This window comes from Formica exsecta, unplaced genomic scaffold, assembly GCF_003651465.1.
Source record: "Formica exsecta isolate Colony F162 unplaced genomic scaffold, ASM365146v1 scaffold82, whole genome shotgun sequence".
Lineage (NCBI taxonomy): Eukaryota > Metazoa > Arthropoda > Insecta > Hymenoptera > Formicidae > Formica > Formica exsecta.
In genome coordinates, this window is record NW_021853592.1 from 2,281,707 (window position 1) to 2,300,986 (window position 19,280).

At 35.7% G+C, this 19,280-nt stretch overlaps 2 protein-coding genes across 5 annotated transcripts in view; both read right to left on the reverse strand.

Annotated features, from left to right (window-relative positions):
- LOC115244473 overlaps positions 1-9,298 on the reverse strand; it is a 14,272-nt gene extending 4,974 nt beyond the window's left edge. Inside the window, exons 1-3 of the mRNA XM_029822137.1 lie at positions 7,186-9,298; positions 1,741-1,869; positions 5-1,109 (exon numbers count right to left, since the gene is read on the reverse strand). Of these exons, the coding sequence (XP_029677997.1) occupies positions 5-1,109; positions 1,741-1,869; positions 7,186-8,014 (2,063 nt within the window). The 5' untranslated portion in view covers positions 8,015-9,298. The remainder of the gene's footprint in view (positions 1-4; positions 1,110-1,740; positions 1,870-7,185) is intronic.
- A 7,026-nt stretch (positions 9,299-16,324) lies between these two features.
- LOC115244407 (cdc42 homolog) lies at positions 16,325-19,234 on the reverse strand. 4 transcript variants are annotated; one of them, XM_029822010.1, is made up of 5 exons: positions 19,127-19,234; positions 17,949-18,138; positions 17,671-17,780; positions 17,391-17,588; positions 16,325-17,218 (listed from the first exon to the last, which is right to left on the reverse strand). In XM_029822010.1, the coding sequence occupies exons 2-5, from the start codon at positions 18,124-18,126 to the stop codon at positions 17,129-17,131; spliced, it is 576 nt and encodes a 191-aa protein (XP_029677870.1). In that variant the 5' UTR covers positions 18,127-18,138; positions 19,127-19,234; the 3' UTR covers positions 16,325-17,128. The 4 variants fall into 4 exon arrangements, with proteins under 4 accessions (XP_029677870.1, XP_029677872.1, XP_029677871.1 ...); XM_029822012.1 differs by having other exon boundaries at positions 17,949-18,134; positions 19,127-19,178; XM_029822011.1 differs by lacking the exon at positions 19,127-19,234 and adding an exon at positions 18,724-19,119.
- Between the last annotated feature and the right edge of the window lie 46 nt (positions 19,235-19,280).

The following is a 19,280-nucleotide window of genomic DNA, read 5'->3' on the forward strand; positions in this document are numbered from 1 at the left end:
CATTCCGAGCATCGAATTGTGCCCGTGCGTGTTCGCGGACGTCATCGTGTTCGCCGCTGTTGTCGTCATCGCTGTCGTTGTCGTCATCGTCGTCAGGGAGCTCGATCTTGTCGGGACCATCGTTAAAGTGGCAGTGGTTTCCGTTGAAGCCACACTCGCCGGCAGCGACTCGCACATAGGCCGTTCCTCGCCCAACGGTGACGTTCGTATCGAGAGATCTCCGCCCTGATACTTGACATCTCCCGTACCAGAATTGGTGTTATCGGAGCTGTCCGTCGTGTCCGTCACGTTCTCGTCATCCTGATCAACGCACGTGAGTTGCCTGATTCGCTCCTCCAACGACAGATTCTTGGGCCGTAGATTCTTCTTGCGCGATATCGTGTTGTACTTGCCGATCAGGCTCCGACGCAGCGTGTTCCGCTCGATGGATCTCTTGATCGAGTTAGACGATTCGCATTCCGGCGACTCGTACGAGCCGCCGGGAATCGTCGATTTTTTCACGGCGTCGAACAGCCGTAGACTCTCGGCGGTGATCAGAAACTTTTGTGCCTCCGCGTCCTGAGAATGTTCCGGGCAAGTCGCTTTGTTGGCAGGCGCCGGCGGTGGCGAGATGAACTTCGGGTTAGGAAAAAGTTGTCTCACCGCAGAATTCGGCTTCAGGCTGTTACTGGCGAGGGACACGTTGCCTAGCTTGAACATGAGGGACAACTCTTTCGCGTCCTGCTCGCGCGACTGCTCGCCCGCCGTTGTCGTCGTCGTTGTCGTCGTTTGATCGCTGATGCGTTCCGCTTCCACTGTCGCCTCCCTTTTGTCGTTGCCTGTCGTAGGATTTTTGGTGTTCGCGTGTTCGATTTCACGATCCTCTGTGACATCCGACTCGTTACACCGCGGCGCGATCAACTGCCCTGCATTCTCGTGAACGCTCGTCCCGGGACAAAGCGCCGGATTAAAACCATTATCCCTCGGAACGTCGCAAACATTCTTGTCTTTATCCGTGTCGGGTCGTCCGTAGCAATCCTTTCGCTCCTCCTCGCTAATTTCCCGCACGATACGCCGCTCCGTAACAGTTGTCATCGTTATTGTTTCCACGAGATAACGATGATGCAAATCTAGGAACAGAATTATTGTATCGCTTGGATGAAGCAAATAGGGAGACGCATCGCGAATTAAAACTTAAAATATTTTCATTAAATACGAATAAACATTATATCAAGATTTATATTTCAAAAATTACACGTTAGAGATAGGTAGATATATATGTACGCCGTAACACATGGCATTTTTTATTTACTCAAGTTTATGACCTTAATAAAATGAATAAATAATCGTAATCGTATTCGAGATTTATTTAAAATTGATCATTAATTATCATCAAATAACAAACTGTACATGTAAATATTATTCTTGTTAATTTCATGTATTGTAGAACATTGTTGCAACTACATGCAAGAATAAATTATTATTCATTGCGTAAATGATATAATTAAAATTTATAAAAATTTATAAAAATAAAATTGCGCGCGTGAATGGTATAATTAAAATTTATAAGAATGTCTTGAAGAGTTTTAAAATGTTTTCTAAGATCTTGCTTGAATTTACTAAATCAATACTACCGAGAAGTTAAAAGTATCTGAAGGATAAATAAGTTTTCATTCAAGAATAGTTTGTACAGACAAGTTTTTTTGCAATAAAGAAATTCAAATTTCAAGTCAATCTGTAAAGTAAGAAAAAATAATATACCAGGGAGAGATGCTCGATGCTGTTTATCCAGTCTTTCTTGCAAATTTCTTTGACAATCCTCGTGCACCGTGTCCTTGTTGTCTTGCGTATCCTGCTTATTTCCATGTTCTTTCGCTTGCGATTCGCAGTCTAAAACATAAAAAGAAAACTCGCACTCGTATTCTCTAATTCTAAATTTTTACGATTTTCAATAAACACTTGGGAAACAATGTTTCCAATGGATACTTGTTGATATCTTTATTTACATTATAATATATAATTATAATTAATATGTATTATATTAATATCTGTAATGCATAATTTTATTGTATTAATATGGATAATACATAATTGCAATGAATATATAATTATTGTTAGTAGAATAATTTTTTGTATATGTACATTATAAGATTATTTGAACGCTCTATTTATCAATTTCTAAAGCGACCGAGTTGATATGCCAAATGTACGCTATCTACATTACTCACTGGTAATCTTTGGATAATACGTGATCCTCGCAGAATTAATTACACTATCCGTTAAATCTGCCATTTTATGGTCGTGGACAATGAAGTCGCAGTGTCTGATACAAATGCCATTTCTGTACTGCAATATCTCGTTAAGATCTTAAAGCGGTAAGGCTATAGAAACTTTATCTGTTATCAGACGTGTTGTATCACGGCGCGGCGTTTTAATAGATACGCAGAAGAGATATATAGAGTGTGCCAGAAATGGCGTATTTCCTGTCATTATTAAGAATTGAAGAATTTGCAAAAAAATCTCTTTTATTTTACGAAAATTTTATCAGATTTTAATTATTTTTTAATATATTTTCGCGTTCAAGATTTAAATTAGAATTCTATCATTGTAAAATTCGATAGATTGCCATTCTCGGTAATTTTATCGCATTCCGAAATTATTCAACTGACCTATAAGTCAAAAGGAATTCAACATGCTCAGTCTAACGCACCGTATAATATTGATCGTATCAAATCGTATATAAATATTATACGTTTATCAGCAGAGCAATATGATTATAGTAAAAATACCTATAGTAAGAATATCTAAAATACGATATAGTAATATTAAAAAAAAAAAAACGTTATTTCTAAAATTCTTTTTATTCTTTTTTTTTATTGCTCTTGTTATAAAATTAAATACGGTCCCAACGGCATTTTCCATGATTAAATATGTGTATGTGGCCACATGGAAAGTTTAATTTTTATTAAACGTAACGTATTTTTATTAAATGTAAGAGTAATAAATGCAAGACTTCACTCGAGAAAAAAAATTGGTTTCTTCCAAAATTTAATAATGGAATTTTAAAAGAAATTCTTGAATGTTATCAAATTCGAAGAGGATATTTTGACGGTTTTTCTTAGTTATGACAATTGTTCCAAGCGATGGCTATCGATATTAATGTACTTTCAAAGTCGTACTGTGAGCCATTGACAGCTTGCATAACTTGTGCAGTTTCCAGTCCAGCACACTTGCACTAATAATATGCTGACGTACATTTTCTATTGTCATCTAATGTCGTATCGTCTTCACGATATATCGCATCCTTTAATCGCAAGAAAATCAAGCTAATTCGTTTGAATTATCGGAGAGTAAAATTTTATTTTTTTATTCAATCATATTGCTATTTAAACGTAACGTATTTTTATTAAATGTAAGAGTAATAAATGCAAGACTTCACTCGAGAAAAAAATTGGTTTCTTTCAAAATTTAATAATAGAATTTTAAAAGAAATTCTTGAATGTTATCAAATTCGAAGAGGATATTTTGACGGTTTTTCTTAGTTATGACAATTGTTCCAAGCGATGGCTATCGATATTAATGTACTTTCAAAGTCGTACTGTGAGCCATTGACAGCTTGCATAACTTGTGCAGTTTCCAGTCCAGCACACTTGCACTAATAATATGCTGACGTACATTTTCTATTGTCATCTAATGTCGTATCGTCTTCACGATATATCGCATCCTTTAATCGCAAGAAAATCAAGCTAATTCGTTTGAATTATCGGAGAGTAAAATTTTATTTTTTTATTCAATCATATTGCTATCTCGCGCACTTTAAAAGTCGCACAAATAAAGTAATAAATCATTTGACATTTTATTTCATGAATTTCAAAAACGAATTTTATTTACATGAGTAACGTATGCATGCATAGATACAAGTTACTTTGTTCGAATGACAACTTTGTATTCTGGTAACGCGTTATGCATTTTATGTAATTTGCTCTCTAGAGAATTTTATTACGTCATTTTTTGATTTTTGTCGCTTTAAAGCGAGGGTGCGACTTACTCATGAAAACATCAAATAACTGTCTTTTATTTTTGCTTATACATATATACACACATTCACATATAAATCGCAACCTGTTGCAAATTTGAAACATGAAAATAAAAACTCTATTTTGCGAATTTTTATATGAGACACGATTTTACGAATCTAATGTTCACGTTGAAATATTTCGTTCATGTGTCACATGTGTGTGGTATTGATATTTTATTTTTTTTTTTACGTTTTTTACATTTTTTGCCTTCTTTATTTTTTACAAGCTTCGAAAATTTTGCAGAATCTAAACACCGTAACGCCTAATGGAGAATTTAGTTCTATTTCTCGTAGCGTAAAACGCGAGTCGTTTGGTTAGAAATATAAGTGCTCTTACCGAGTATCAGGGAAGTACCGGAGTTACGCTAGGCCGCGCTTCCGGTGAACGTTGATACGCGAATAAAGCCTATACTCTACACGCATTGGCATTTTGTGACTGCGTTCATAAATCTAATCAAGGCTTTTAATCGATAAATACACGAATTATGCATCCCATTTTATGCAAAATATACTCTACATACTTAAATTATTTTTCCTCAAAGTTTTAAGATTGATCAAGCTTAGCTCGACGTCGTTTTTCAATTATTATATATGGCGTTACTATTTTTTATCTATTTATTTCTAAAAAGTGAATATGTGAAGAGATTATTATTGTTATAACTATTACGTAAATTAGAATAATCGCGAATATTCACAAGTACAGATATTTTTCCTTTTAAAAAGCTCTCTTGGTATTCTAAAGAATGCGCATAAAAATTCTGCTATGTTCTTAAACGGCTTACCGAGCGTGGCTAGACTCATGAAAAACAATACCATTATTATATACGCATCCTGTGCGGAGGGATATCGTGGGACTGTTTCTCAGTTATGTGTGAGAAAGGAGCTGAGCAACGATGCAATTCTCCTAATTTGCACCTTTCCATTAAAGCTGATAGATTCAACTCTTGATACGTGGCATCATTACTTTCATTATGCACAATAATGCAGCGTAAAGCGTATTATATTATATATGAATTATATTAGTACATTGTTACGAATATTGAAATGTAATACACAACAAGCGCGATACGTCATATAGGGAGACTTTGAAATTATTTTCTTTCAAATTATTTTATGTGCCTCTAGGCATATTTTTTTGATTTCATTAAAAAACGGAGAGGAATACGATGATTATTATATTTTTCGGTTAACTGACATTTAAAGAGAAAATAAATATCTGCAATTTACCAAATGTTAAACTTCGTTTGAATTCTAGACCATCAGATAACACGCTTTTTAGAATGTATTTTAATTGGAAGGCAGAAAAAAATATTTTTAGCAATACCATATACAGAATGTTCCAGATCTATTGCATCATTTGGAGATCATTTGGAGACGATTTTTCCTCAGCGAAAATGTCGAGAGAGGTCATTATTTTTTGCAAGTTTCCAATTTTTTCCATCATATATCTTTGTAACTAAGCCTTAAATTAGAATTTTCTCTCTCTATTAAAATAAACTCTATCTGAAATTAACTAAAGAATGTAGATTTAACTTTCTATAAAGTTTAGTTTGCAAAAAGCCCTCCTTTTTTAATCGCTTGTAACACGGAAATTATTGATGCCTCGATATTTTTGCTGAGGAAAAATCATCTCCAAATGATTTTAAGAATCTGCTATTAGCAGGGGATGCAGTAAGTCTGGGACACCCTGTATGTATAATCAATAAATATCAATAGTGATAAAGTTATAAATAAGCATATATACAATAATTGTGTAAATTAATAGTATTTTTAATAAGTAATATTAAATTTTTTATTCCCAACGTAATAGGTTGTTATTATGATTCTATGACCAATTTTAAATACAATGCTCGATGAAAAAAGAAGTAATAAAAATATTAAAACAATTCTTGCGCAGAAAATTCAGATATGGTTAATAGAAATTTGGAACTGTGCGTTACCCGAAAATTACTACGCGAATTTTTAATGGACAGATTTAATTTTTATGTTAAACATAACGATATCTGCGATACAAAAAAAAAGGTCAATTGAGACAAAACGCATCTTAAATTTATTTTAATTGAGCGTCTGGGAATATTAATATTGCGAATATTGTTTCCGGCGAATATTTTACACGGTTGTTAGATAATAACAGGCTGTGCATGGACTTTCTCTCCTTTTCCAACCAAAGATGTAGAATACGCATCAGAAGTTTTCTGAATATGAAAGTTTCAAATGTGCACTATGGTTTATTACATTAAGCTTTGTATTATGTGACTCGTTGCAGAACATTATGAAATTATTCTTTTTTCTTTAGTAACGAAAACAACATTCATATGGTGCTTTTGATGCTTCAAACTAAATAATAGCAAATTATTGTATCGATGCGATCTGTTCATTCTATATAAATTAATATTATTTTTCTAATATTATTATATATATATATATATAACTTCTTTAGTAAGATAAAAAAGTAAAATTTACAAAATGGATAAAACAAATAACGTATCACTATATTAATTAATTATTGACAGTGATTTAACTTATAATATGATATGATATACATATAATATAGTAAAATATATATTTCTATTCAATTATTGGAGATAATACTTCCAATCTCCATCCTTCCTCTCCCTCTCCGCTAGTCTTCATAATCTCTAATCTATCTAAATGAGAATCTAATCCAGGAAGATATCTACCAAACAAATTAAACTCTCTCTCTCTACCGGGAATATCTATAAAAAATTATTAGAATCGAAATTCTCTCCCATTGCAAGATAGTCTATAATTTCGCCAGTTTCTGCAATTATCCAGTTAAAATTATTGCTTATATATTAATTCTTTTTTCAATATATTATTCATTGGATTTTGATAATTAATAAGCAAAGTAAAATTAAAATTAATTCAGATATATATAAAATCACTTTTTTTATATAAAAAAATGCAAATATCGTTTTAAATATCTGTTATTTTCAGATAACGAAATATATTTAATCTTAGTCTATCTTTGTCTATCTTATAACGCGATAATTCAAGGAAACGGAGGAAGGCGTCTCTTCCTCGTTTTGCCAAGTATTAATCGAGAAAATAAGTGAGTTTAAGTTTTATTAGCGAGGCTAACATAAAAGAGAGAAAGCTCGACTCACCCTGCGTTGCCTGTTGCTGATAATAATTGCACTCCGTGCACGTACGGCTACGCTGCTCCGTCTCGTTGGCGATCTCGCTGTTGGAGCAGACGTCTTTGTAACCCTCCGGAGGGCTGAGAGTTTCCTGCTGCTCGTGCCGCGGTGGCGGCGTTGGCGGTGGCTGAACCACGCTCCCGTTCTCATCCTGAGAATCCTGAGGGGTCTCCTTCGATCGGGAGCGTCCCTTCGTCCCGTCCTCCGCGTCCTTTCGCTCGCTCGCGTCCTTCCCTTCCATCAACGTCGTCGTCGTCGTCCTCTCCGTCGCCGTCGCCGTCCTCACCGTCTTCCCGTCGACGTTCTCAACCTCGTCCTCCTCCTCGTCCTCCCTCTCCTCCTCGTCGTCCTCTTCCTCCTCGCCGTCGTCCGCCTCCTCCTCGTCCTCCTCGTCGTCGTCCTCCTGCGAGTCCTCGCGACCCTGCTGACTCTTGCCGCGGGTTCCAGGACGCGCGGGGGTCTCGCGCAACGTCTGCTCTACCCCCCTCGGCATCTCGCCGTATCTGCCGTTACCGAGGCCAAAGTGCAGGTTCAATTCCGCCCGGCACTCCTTGCAATTGCCCAGCCGCATGAACTCGTGCTCCTGGTAACAGCAGTCGCAGTCCTCCTCGTAATCGGCGCAGCACTCCTCCTTGATCAGTATGATGTAATCGGCCGCGAAGAACTCGTTCAGCTTCTCGTTGATCACCACGCGATGCTTCTGCGACTTGGCCTTCGTTTGGCCGGGCTTCTTAAGCAGCGACTTTAGTGTCTTCGCCGCCGGTTCCGCCGGATGTTTATTTCCGTGTTCCTTCATTATTCGCGGTTTCGTGCGTCCGTTCTCTCTTTAAGTTTGCCTCTTTCTCACTCTCGCCTTCTCTCCCTCTTTACGTGTCATTTGCTACACTGACATGTCATACCTTCTCTCTCTTCATTGTATACTTTTTTTTTTTTTTTTTTAAAGTCCTCGCAGGGGCTCGGCCCTCCCTCCCCAGGACAGTATAGTACACGGCTATTCTTCTCTCTCTCTCTCTTTCTCTCCTCGCTATCCGTCCTTGCCACCACCACCTGTGCTACGGCTTCCTACCTGTCTGTCCCTCACGCTCGCTGTTCCCACGGCGGCGGCGCGCGTATACTTTCTCGCGCGGTTAGCGATATCCACCTGTCACTATATGCCACCCTTACCGTTCATCGTCCGGCAACCCCGTCGTCGCGTCGGCCATCGACGTTCCGGCCGCCGTTAAGTGATCCTGCCGTTCAACGGTCGCAACATCCCTCTCCCTCAAGGTGATCGGGCGCGTGATCGATGAGACCGCCGTGGTAATCACATGCTTCGACCTTCTCCCCGGTTGCCTGGCGACGATCGACCGACCGATCCAACCTGCCGACGTCGTCGTCGTCGTCGGTGCACGTGCTCCCCGATGACGAGCGCCTTCGCTCGCGTTGCGTGCGCGAGGAAGTCAGTCCGACGAAGGCCGTGCGCCTATCGATCGAGGTACGCTCGAGCTCTTCTTCGCATTTCGCGGATAATCGCGCCGCTCCGGTATTCGACGACGGGCCGATGCGAGGACGCGGGAACGAACGGGAACGATCGTTCTCGCGGAAGCTGGTTACCTTGGCGGTGTCGTCTCAAGGTTACTACTATGATACGTCGTCGCGCGACCACGACATTCCATTGAGATCGCGCCGAGTACGAGACGAAGGACGCGGGATCCCCTTGACAGGAAAGACTCACGCGCTAAGAGAAACGTCGTCGTGCGAATTTCTACGCCGAGTCGAGTCCACACCACGGTCGCTGTCACACTCCCGCGATTATCTCTCTCCTTCCATCCGCGAGTCCTCGTTTCCTACCTTTCACGACGCGAATCGTAACGTGCGCGCGTAAGCGCCCGTCCCTCTTTCTCTCTCTCTCTCTCTCTCCCTCTTTCGCGACGTCCCCGTTTATCGATTTCGCTTGACGAATGTCGAGAGGAGACCACCGACGCGACTCCGCGGTCGATCCGTACAGATAAGTTCTCCGCGGATATAATTCAACAGCGAGCGCACCGAGACCTTCCCTCCCTCCGCGAGGAATCACAATCGGGAGTAACGTGGGTTCGTCGATGAAAGAATCCCCTTGACAGGAAAGACTCACGCGCTAAGAGAAACGTCGTCGTGCGAATTTCTACGCCGAGTCGAGTCCACACCACGGTCGCTGTCACACTCCCGCGATTATCTCTCTCCTTCCATCCGCGAGTCCTCGTTTCCTACCTTTCACGACGCGAATCGTAACGTGCGCGCGTAAGCGCCCGTCCCTCTTTCTCTCTCTCTCTCTCTCTCCCTCTTTCGCGACGACCCCGTTTATCGATTTCGCTTGACGAATGTCGAGAGGAGACCACCGACGCGACTCCGCGGTCGATCCGTACAGATAAGTTCTCCGCGGATATAATTCAACAGCGAGCGCACCGAGACCTTCCCTCCCTCCGCGAGGAATCACAATCGGGAGTAACGTGGGTTCGTCGATGAAAGAATCGCGTGCAGCCGCGCTCGCGCGGTTCTTGCCATCGTCGTCGTCGTTGACGATGTATCCTCTCTCTCTCTCTCTCTCTCTTCGAGAGGAATATTGTCGCGGAGCTAGACGGTCCGCGGGACCAACGCGAGAGAAAAGATCAATGAAACGGAACAGCCTCGCTCGCTCCGGCTCGCACGACTAGCGCTCTTTCCGAGAGCGACGTTCGTCAACGTGCGCCGTGCGCGTCGTCAGTGACGCGCCGACCGAGACTGCCGTCCGCCGTCCGTCACCGCCGCCGCTACCATTACCGCCCCCGCTACCATCACCGCCCCCCCCCCATCCCTCCCTCCATCGTCACCGTCGCCGCCGCGACGCTGACAGCGGCTTTCCCATGAATTCAATTTTTGCGTAGCGAATAGAAGACATATGTAATATTTGTTAGACTCGCAGAATATTGTTCAGATTTTTGTCAAGAGTCCAGTCTATTCTAGTGGACAATTGATGATTTTTAGGAATTTTTTTTTGGAGAATATTAGGGATCGATCTTTTTGGCGTTTTACATATATTTTTTAATCTTGAATATTTAACTTTTTTTTTTCTGTTCGATACGAGTAGTATATTTTTGGGATACTGAACCTAATTAGAATTTAAAAAATTAATATTTAAAATTTTTCCAATCTTGAAGAAAAAATTTCAGGAAAATTGAGATATCTGATTTTAAAAAGATACTACTTTGTTATTCTTTAATCTTTTCCAATCAAATTAGATTCAGTACCCCAAAAATATCCTACGAAATAAAACCAGATCGAGTTTTTTTTTCATTTCAGATAGTTACAAGAGGAGTAACGTCGAATCATGCATTTTTGAACGTGCTACGAACAGAGGCTCGTATTAAATAAAAACATTAAATATCCAAGATTTAAAAATAATAACATACTGCTTAGACATCGATAAAAACATATGTGTAAAACACCAAAAAGGTCTCTAATATTCTTCAAAAAAATATCTAGAAATCATCAATTTTTTTATACTAAAATAGACCGGACCCTTAATTTAATTATCAATTTATGCAAACATTATCAGTCTTGTAAAACGTCAGCATTTACAATTAATATGCTGATTGGTTGATGGTAGAATGAGTTAGATCTAATAGAATTCTCTTGTCAGTGTCAACGAAAAGAAGAAGATGAATTTCCATTCCACAGACGTCAGCTGATTTGTTCCTGGTTGTCGCGAGCACGTTCATCTTCGAAATGGGTCGAAAGATATATACGTCGAGAAAGAGAGAAACGCTATGATGCTCCGCACGATCTCCGCCAATTTCGCGGATGTTTCCTTCGCATCTCTTTTTCTCGCGTGCGTGAAAAAAATGGAGCAGCGATTTTCCGAGCTCCGTCGAAAAACGTTCCGTCTTGATCTTAAAAGTTGCGAATTCCCTCGGCGATATCCTTGTCTATCTCTTGAGATGAAAATCTCTTTCTTTCTCTCTCACTCTTGTATCTCTTGCAAGTTAATGACCTCGCCTGAAGTTTGAGATAAGCGAAAACTGACAGTAATATATGGATCCGGAAAAAATTTTCCTCTACAAAGATTGAATTGTTTGAAATATAAGCTTAATTTAAATTTTTTTGGGCATTAATCTCTCTCTTTCTCTCTTATCTGCTATCATGTTTCTTGTATTCCTCATTTAAATATAGTTTTGTTACTTTATATTTTTGCGTGATGTATCAAATTTGTAATAGAATATCCCTAACATATTTTAGAACGATTCTATTCTAGTGTCATGTTTATCCTTTTTATCTCAATTCGTCTTAATTAATCCTATGTATGCATAATTACATCGTGTTATTATTTATAAGCTATATACATATGCACGAGAAGGCCTGAGAAATTCTTGGAAACGTTTATTCTCGCAACTTGAATGTACACGTTCTTCTATTTCATTGAATGAGTAATCTTGTTCTCCACTGTTTGTGAATCTATAATCATTAATATATATAATAGGATACTACAGAAGTTACATAATATTTCTTCAGTTTCGATTTTCCGATATTTATCTTTTGTAATTATTCCATAAAATTATTGATACGAATAATTCTATATTTCACGTATCTTTAAAACGACGTTGCCGTGCTTGAAATTGCTGAATTTCTAGCTATTATTAATATTAACAATCGCACCGCCCGTATCTCTCGCAAAAGCTACAAAGTATTATTTTCTCGCTTTCCACCGAACAAACGGGGAAAACGACTTGTAACAATTGTCCGAATAAATTGCAGAATATCCGTGTCAGCTTGTGAATTCTACATAAAAGAACCAGCACGCACGCTCCAATTAACGCTCGGTTTACGTTCCGCGTTCGCTCTAATTGGATTATGTCATTCGACAGACAAAAAAAATTTATACTAACATGCGCAGCCACGCTGGAGTTACATAGATATTCATCCGAATTTTCGAGTCAAGCCGTTATTTATTTGATAATAATATTCAAAATCGGATATATGTTATACAAATATTTCTACGATCAATGCAGATAAATCGAATCATAAAAATGTGGCGAATTTTTATGGCTGCATTGCTACAACAGTTCAGTGTGTGTGTGTGTGTGTGTGTGTGTGTGAATGGAAGATTGAAATAATAGAACATACGCCATATATGAAAATAAAAATGAAAATATAAATATGCATATAAATATAAAAGTCTTGAGGTATAATAATTATAATTGTGTACGAAATTGAGAAGACATGCTGAAAAGAAATTTATCAAAAGATTCGCACACTGGCAATTTCTATTATTTTCAAAACGTCACACATATTGCAATTATTTACAAGATACATCGAGTTTTCGCTTTTTGAAGTAGATGAATACTTTTACATTTGCGACTGGGAAACATCCCCTGTCCGATTGCACAATTTGCTCTAAAAATATTATGGATTAATTCGTTATTACATATCATGCATAGGAGATGTGTATAAACGGGATTGTATTATGGTAATACATTTATTTTTATCATTCGGGAATCAATAGTGACTCAAATATCAATGTAATATACAAAAGAAACTTCAGTTATGGTAGAAATATATAAATATTCTTCCTGGCTATATACGCAAACACGCACGCGCACACATTGCATATTTTTATCAAAATTTTTGGACATTTATCAAATTAATGATTTTTATTTTTAACTCATTGTATGTGTGTAATATGATTCATAATTTTGATACGAGTCATTATCAAATCAAATAATCTCATTAATCTGGTTTATCCTCTGGTATTGTTTTAGAGTAAATTTCCTTATCAAGGTACACTCTTATCAAACAAAAGAAGTATAGTTATATTTTAAAGAAATTTTTTTTTACGAGATACTAAGAAAACAATATTAACTCTGTTAAAATTTTACTCGCAGTTTATATAGAGACTCGTGAACATATCTAATTTCTGTTCCGATGAATTGTGATATAATTAGTAGAGATAAGAAAGATATATCTACAAAATATAAGAATAATAAGAAAACGCGTGGGAATAACTGAAATATAAGCCTATTTGCATATTTATCTAACTTAGATAAAATTCTTCGGCCACATGTGTGTATTCAGTACAGGTCTGTATGGGCCTAAACTCGCGACTTTCGATCCGACGCGGCTATAGAGCTAAATAGCACAAATAATGTACAGGCTCAGAAGAAAATGACTATTATACATATATTTAAAACAAAATTTTGGATTCTCTCTTATGCCGCGTCAGGTTTTTTCGGCCCGTGCAAACCTTTAATATTCGATACTTTCGCTAAATTCACAAACAAAAAGAGTCTTGTTATATATTATTTGTATATATGTATGTGTGTATATTGTACAAGTAATACATAATTATTAATAAGAGATGTATAGAGAATCGAAAATTTCTAATAATATTTAGTATTAGATTTTATATCCAGATCGAAAAATGTAATTATATCACTTAGTCTACCTGTGTGTGTCTTGCGAAATATAATATTATACATTATATATAAAAACTAATGGAGATAAGATGAATTTATACCTGCTACACAGATTATCTTAGCAAAATATTATGATTTAATTCAAAGAAATGATAATAATATATAATAATTGAGAGAAAAAAAAAACTATCAACTAAAACAGGTTTAGAACATTTTCTATTTTCATAGAATATATTAGCTAACAACATATTTTTGCTATTCATATTACATGAACCAGATAATCAATACCAATGTTCTTTATAATGTAATCACTGCAAAAGAGAGTTGGTAAAAGAAAATTATTATTATTATATAAATCGAATCATAAAAATGTGGCGAATTTTTATGGCTGCATTGCTACAACAGTTCAGTGTGTGTGTGTGTGTGTGTGTGTGTGTGAATGGAAGATTGAAATAATAGAACATACGCCATATATGAAAATAAAAATGAAAATATAAATATGCATATAAATATAAAAGTCTTGAGGTATAATAATTATAATTGTGTACGAAATTGAGAAGACATGCTGAAAAGAAATTTATCAAAAGATTCGCACACTGGCAATTTCTATTATTTTCAAAACGTCACACATATTGCAATTATTTACAAGATACATCGAGTTTTCGCTTTTTGAAGTAGATGAATACTTTTACATTTGCGACTGGGAAACATCCCCTGTCCGATTGCACAATTTGCTCTAAAAATATTATGGATTAATTCGTTATTACATATCATGCATAGGAGATGTGTATAAACGGGATTGTATTATGGTAATACATTTATTTTTATCATTCGGGAATCAATAGTGACTCAAATATCAATGTAATATACAAAAGAAACTTCAGTTATGGTAGAAATATATAAATATTCTTCCTGGCTATATACGCAAACACGCACGCGCACACATTGCATATTTTTATCAAAATTTTTGGACATTTATCAAATTAATGATTTTTATTTTTAACTCATTGTATGTGTGTAATATGATTCATAATTTTGATACGAGTCATTATCAAATCAAATAATCTCATTAATCTGGTTTATCCTCTGGTATTGTTTTAGAGTAAATTTCCTTATCAAGGTACACTCTTATCAAACAAAAGAAGTATAGTTATATTTTAAAGAAATTTTTTTTTACGAGATACTAAGAAAACAATATTAACTCTGTTAAAATTTTACTCGCAGTTTATATAGAGACTCGTGAACATATCTAATTTCTGTTCCGATGAATTGTGATATAATTAGTAGAGATAAGAAAGATATATCTACAAAATATAAGAATAATAAGAAAACGCGTGGGAATAACTGAAATATAAGCCTATTTGCATATTTATCTAACTTAGATAAAATTCTTCGGCCACATGTGTGTATTCAGTACAGGTCTGTATGGGCCTAAACTCGCGACTTTCGATCCGACGCGGCTATAGAGCTAAATAGCACAAATAATGTACAGGCTCAGAAGAAAATGACTATTATACATATATTTAAAACAAAATTTTGGATTCTCTCTTATGCCGCGTCAGGTTTTTTCGGCCCGTGCAAACCTTTAATATTCGATACTTTCGCTAAATTCACAAACAAAAAGAGTCTTGTTATATATTATTTGTATATATGTATGTGTGTATATTGTACAAGTAATACATAATTATTAATAAGAGATGTATAGAGAATCGAAAATTTCTAATAATATTTAGTATTAGATTTTATATCCAGATCGAAAAATGTAATTATATCACTTAGTCTACCTGTGTGTGTCTTGCGAAATATAATATTATACATTATATATAAAAACTAATGGAGATAAGATGAATTTATACCTGCTACACAGATTATCTTAGCAAAATATTATGATTTAATTCAAAGAAATGATAATAATATATAATAATTGAGAGAAAAAAAAAACTATCAACTAAAACAGGTTTAGAACATTTTCTATTTTCATAGAATATATTAGCTAACAACATATTTTTGCTATTCATATTACATGAACCAGATAATCAATACCAATGTTCTTTATAATGTAATCACTGCAAAAGAGAGAGAGTTGGTAAAAGAAAATTATTATTATTATACCTCATACATAATTAAATTATATACGATTACAAATGACTAAAAAAAATATTCGATTGCAACATAAAAATACATTAAACTAATCAAATATATATATATATATATAATTATTTAGTTTACTGATAATATATCGATATGGCCACTAAGAAGATTACAGATCTTATAACAGAATTTAAATTTTGTTTAAACACACACACACACACACACACACACACACGCGCGCGCGCGCGCGTGTGATACTTCCATACATGATCCCGCACATAATGGTAAGAAAGAATTTTTTTTATCTCTTTTCCCAAAATTATTATTATTATACCTCATACATAATTAAATTATATACGATTACAAATGACTAAAAAAAATATTCGATTGCAACATAAAAATACATTAAACTAATCAAATATATATATATATATATAATTATTTAGTTTACTGATAATATATCGATATGGCCACTAAGAAGATTACAGATCTTATAACAGAATTTAAATTTTGTTTAAACACACACACACACACACACACACACACACGCGCGCGCGCGCGCGTGTGATACTTCCATACATGATCCCGCACATAATGGTAAGAAAGAATTTTTTTTATCTCTTTTCCCTTTATGTTTCAAAAACGATAATAGTAGATGTAAGTTTACATTTAATCGTACTTCTCATCTTTTTTTGTGAGCTAGAATGCACAATTCAATTTTGATGAATTAAATATTTTAGTGGATAATTATTTGCGTTTGTAGTGAATATATACATTATAGGTACAAATTGCTACAAAAAAATTGCTAAAGAATTAAAAGGCGTATAGTATTCGCCTTAAAAAATAAAAAACTTTTACTTAATATGCAAGATGCATCATAAAATACAGAAATCAATAATATTACACTCTTGCATATACATGTATGCCATGTCATAATCTGTCGAAGATTATAAATCATTGAAATCATAAAATCCCATTTCTTTATATATATATATAGCAAAATTATATATTTTTTACAAACGGATATGATATGAATATAATAACCCTAGATTTCCGGAAATCTTTTTTTTTACAATGTTGAATGAATCGTAGGACAGTTAACACATTTGATCGCTATGATGCAAATATAGAGACGCGCGGAATGATGTGAAATACGTTGATAGAACATTCATTATGCAAGACGAAGATAATATGATAATATTACAATTACAATTTGATAATTATAAAATTTACATAATATAGATAAAGATTGCTTCATATCCACGTATATGGCGCCAATGTTGAAAAATACTTATTATATGCCTTAGAATTTAACAATTGTCACTAAAACTTTTTGCATGCAATGTATATGAGGAAACTTACAGTCTTCGTCAATGTTGAACTAACAGTTTTATAAAAAAATGAAACACCTACTACAAAATGGTACACCTTCTTCTTCTAACAGGTTCTGGAGGCTCTAAAGCCGCTAATATTGCCTCGTCGAAGACATTTTTAAGTCCTTTCTGAAATATTAAAAGAATAGCTTCTTTTAATAGCATGTAGCAGTAAAATAAAATTAAGAAAAAAAATCAGCTGTCGAATCTATAGCAATAAACAATAATCTTTAAAACTTTTTTGAGTTATCTTTCCGAATTTTATATTGTTTTATTGTTTGGTACTAAGTAATTATCATACCTGTGTAAGAGCGCTACATTCTACATATTTTACAGCTTTTAATTCCTTAGCAAGCTTTTCTCCTTGTTCATTTGAAATTGCTTTTTGCTTATTCTTTGCAAGTTTTTCAATTGTTGCTGCATCGTCCCGTAAATCAATTTGCGTGCCAACCAACAAAAATGGTGTTTTTTGACAGTGATGCGTTATTTCGGGTACCCACTATTAATATATTAAGATATAGGAAATATTTGATAATTATCAATTATAATGATTATAATGATCAATTTTAATTATATTATACCTTTTCTTTAACATTTTCAAATGATGATGGAGATACAACTGAGAAGCAGACAAGAAATACATCAGTTTGCGGATAACTTAATGGACGTAGACGGTCATAGTCTTCCTGACCTACAAAATACCCCAAAGTATTAGTAAATTGTCACTAATATAATTTTGTTACTTTTCTTACTATTTATAATAGATATATAATTTAAATATATTATATCATTTGAAATAATTTACTGCAAATAATTACACTATATATAATCACATATATACATTAATAATAATACTTACCAGCTGTATCAAATAATCCTAATGTATATGGCTCACCGCCAATCATGACAGTGACTGCATAATTGTCAAATACTGTTGGAACATATTCCGATGGAAATTTATTCGTGGTATATGAGATTAATAAACAAGTTTTACCAACCGCTCCGTCTCCTACTACGACACATTTTATTGTCTGCATTTTGACCTCTGTCTGCGAAAAATAGAAATTGTAGAAAAATATTATTTCTTTTGACTTCAGATATTACATCAAGAATATAAGTTATTCAATAATTAGTGACAATATTCATTAATTGCAATAATTTGGTTGCTTGATGTGTAAATGTATATATAAATTACAATTCTTGCATCAAATTATCTATTAATCATGCTATATCATATGATCCATCATGGATATGGACTGAGTATGTTACTTTAAGGATATTCATTCACATATGGTGTCACGGCATGTTAAATATGTTAAGTGCTCTATCTTGATATCGAGTATTATTTTTGATATCCAGAGTAAATGCTCAATGCAATTACAAAACGGCGCATATAAGATCTGACATTAGATAGTCAAAGTAACTTTTTTTTATCTGTGCGAATAAAAAAAAAACAAAGTGGATTCGAAACTACTAGTCTTTCTCCCTCTCTCATTCCTCAACATAAAAGAGATGATCGATGCCGGTGAAAACAAATTACGCAATGAATTTAATTGCGTATGTGCAACAATTGACGACAGTGCAGACAGATTATTGCGTGCAAACCTCTTTTACGAATGAGAGTATTGTCGTACAGCTGTATTTGACTTTTGACTACTACAAGGATTGACGTGCGGGTAACTCGTTGACTCTCGAGAATTCACTCCGATTGTATATACATATATGTATATATGTACGTGAGATTTGCGTAATCCTTGCGTTTCGCGCTCGGTGGACGTTAAATCTATTGCGACAGACGAGAGAAACAATCGGGAAGTCCGTCGCAAAGAGGCGTACAAGCGCACCGGAGGCTCATTGTTTTCGGAGTCGCCATTTTGAGCATTATGTCAAACACACTTCACCGTACGACGGAAACGAATGACGGGGATACCGTGCGACGCGAGTAAAACCGAATCTATCAGACGTCCCGTGTATTAACGACGGCCGTAATCGCTCGCGGGCTGAACGAGATGTGCAAAATTTAAGTTAAACACTCACACGCAACTGGGCGTCGACACTGGACAACGCTTTATCGTCACGGAGTTTGCGATCACGCTAGATGGGCGTCGCATTGAGAATGCGCGCGCAACGCAAACTCGAAGCCGCTTCGCGCAGGCTTACATTAGAGTCCCTAGTAGATAGTTCCTAGAAG